The sequence below is a fragment of the Montipora capricornis genome, chromosome 8 (genome assembly GCF_036669925.1).
Source record: "Montipora capricornis isolate CH-2021 chromosome 8, ASM3666992v2, whole genome shotgun sequence".
In the NCBI taxonomy this organism is placed as follows: Eukaryota; Metazoa; Cnidaria; class Anthozoa; order Scleractinia; family Acroporidae; genus Montipora; species Montipora capricornis.
In genome coordinates this window covers 8,671,940-8,674,439 of record NC_090890.1, presented here as the reverse complement: position 1 = coordinate 8,674,439, position 2,500 = coordinate 8,671,940, and the positions used below count along the sequence as shown (strand labels likewise).

Genomic DNA, 2,500 nt, shown 5'->3' with positions numbered 1-2,500 from the left:
ACGTAGCTACTAAAACAAAGAATGACCTACAATGACCTACAACGATCTACAATGACCTACAATGATCTACAATGATCTACAATGACCTACTACGTATGATCTACAATGACCTACAATATTCTACAGTAACCTACAATGACCTACCACAATGACCTACAATGATCTGCGATGACCTACAATAATCCATAATGACCTACAATGACCTACAACGACCTTCAATGTAGCTCATTGTAGGTCATTGTAGCTAATTCCTCGTTTTAGTAACTACGTGTGTTTCCATCATGATGTGTTGAGGTTTTCTTTTGACCTGCTGTGTTTATCATCACATAAAGGGACTGAGAAACTCTAGGTCATAAAAGAATCTCACCACATAAAACTTCAAGACCAAAAGAATGAAGATTTTATGAGAAAGTTATGGCTTTCCATACTTCCATGATTTTTGGTTCCTCATCTTCTCCCTCTATATTTAGAGAGAAAAGAAGAGGAACCAAAAACCACCTAAATCGCTCTTAATCGACCCAGAAACCGTACCAGAGGCAAAGAAACGCCAGACTGAAGCAAGCTATTTTTTATTTTAAACATTTTTTGCATTTTGAGAAAAACAGTTTTCCCCATGCAAATCCTCATTTCCACGCTTGCGTAATATAATACAGCACAGATACTCATATATCGAGCTTGGACTACCTCTGCCATTCATTGATATAATTGCAGAAAGAGAAAAACGGGTTTTAATGACAATCATTTACTGTAAAAATAATTAACTTCTGCTGGCAGCATTAGCAGATGCAATGCTGTCAGCATCAGTAACGGGCCATTTTCAGTTGTTTGCTCAGTGACCTAGCCTATGAATGGCTGCAAGGCTGCCAAAGACCTTGTATCGATACAGACCTCACTGCTTTTATCATGTAAATCGTGTCGTTGCACAAGGGTTTGTCTCACTGAAGCAGGGTCACCGGTAGCCTCGCTTCCATTCTTAGGCCAGGTATAACTTAGCTACAACTGTAAAATGGTCTATTATCTATTAAGTGATTTGTCACTCTCCTCTCCTCTTTGAACAACAGCTCTCGGGAATCAAATGCTTATGAAGAGGTCAAAGATACAAAAAATCCGTTGTACAGCCGTGAACTCAGGTGAGAAAATATTGAGGGGGATCCACTAAGTAACACGCAAAAAATCGCAAGAACTCTTTTGCTTGATGGTAACTACAAGATGGTCGGTAATTTCCTTTAAAGATTGTTGCAAAATGATTAAAGAAAGACGAGAAACTATTCTTCAATATCACGATCGGGATAAAGAGTGTTTAAACTTGAAGCTTCGGGTCGTTGAATCAATCAATCAATCAGTCAATCAATCAATCCATTCAATATATTAATGTCAATACGTGTGACGAGGTTACCGTACAAATCTGAGGCTCAAGTATAAAAGCATTAGAATAGAAGATACTAATCGATATAAGAAATTGTTACATAGCTGAAGTTTTCCCCCAGCAGCGCGCGCTCTCATTAGTTACTTCGAGGTCACATGACATTTAACTATAAAACTGTTTCCCGCCAAAAGTCTCTGCATGAACGGGCAACAGTGCAAAATCTATGACGTCAGAGGGTAACAGTGCACTGTTACCCGCGATTAGGGAGCTTAAGCAACGACAACGGCGACGGCAACGAGAACGTCCTCTCAAAATATAAATTTGTGTTATTTTAATTGCTTCGTGACTATTTCAACGGTTTTAATATGACAAGGGTGTGGTAATTCCTCAAAGATGACACCAGTCGGAACGGCACTCTATTTTAGGAGAGAAAATGAAAATTTATCCTCAAGTGCTGACGTTCTTCGTAAAACCAAAAACTTGGCTATTTCACGTTGTTGTTTTGCTGACGACGGCAACGAAATGGACAAAAGTGAAAAACGCACGTGCAGGGCGTGCGAAGCTATAGTTTTTTACCACTAAATATGCAAATTCGTGACGTTCTCGTTGCCGTCGCCGTTGTCGTTGCTTAAGCTCCCTAATGTTGACCGACAACCACCGTTGCTGCTGCCGTTGCACGTTTTTCTTTTTGTGCTGTATAACAAAACATTGCACTAATTCGAAATAATTTAGTTAAAAGAATCGGAAGTAAAACCGCAGAGGCAAGCAATATAGTTGACTTAAACAACTGATGATACCCATGACAACACCAACAATTATCACATTTGCAGCCAAGCTCACTTAAGGACGGTGCCTACTAATTCAAAGGTATTTTTGCGCGGTTTACTGAATATGCGGGAAAATAACAAGTGTTATTGAAATCCAAAAAGAAAATTGGGGGTAACCACGCATTTTTCGAAGATAATTAATCAATATATTTGTAAAAAGCTTTAAAATACAAAGCAATGTATGGCGTTCTTTGCCAAATTGAAGCTTAATTATCTCTGAAAAATGCATGGTTACCCCCAATTTTCTTTTTGGATAACAAGAGCACTTGCTCTTGCTCACAACACGGGCGAAATTACTTGTTTGTGA

The 2,500-nt window shown here is 38.8% G+C and overlaps 1 protein-coding gene across 5 annotated transcripts in view; it reads left to right on the top strand.

Annotated features, from left to right (window-relative positions):
• LOC138060660 (uncharacterized) overlaps positions 1–2,500 on the top strand; it is a 17,748-nt gene that overhangs the window by 9,462 nt on the left and 5,786 nt on the right. For 4 of the 5 annotated variants that reach the window (XM_068906496.1, XM_068906495.1, XM_068906494.1 and 1 more), the window contains one exon: positions 1,059–1,130. In XM_068906496.1, coding sequence (XP_068762597.1) covers positions 1,059–1,130 — 72 coding nt within the window. The remainder of the gene's footprint in view (positions 1–1,058; positions 1,131–2,500) is intronic. The other variant, XM_068906493.1, reaches the window with a different exon arrangement.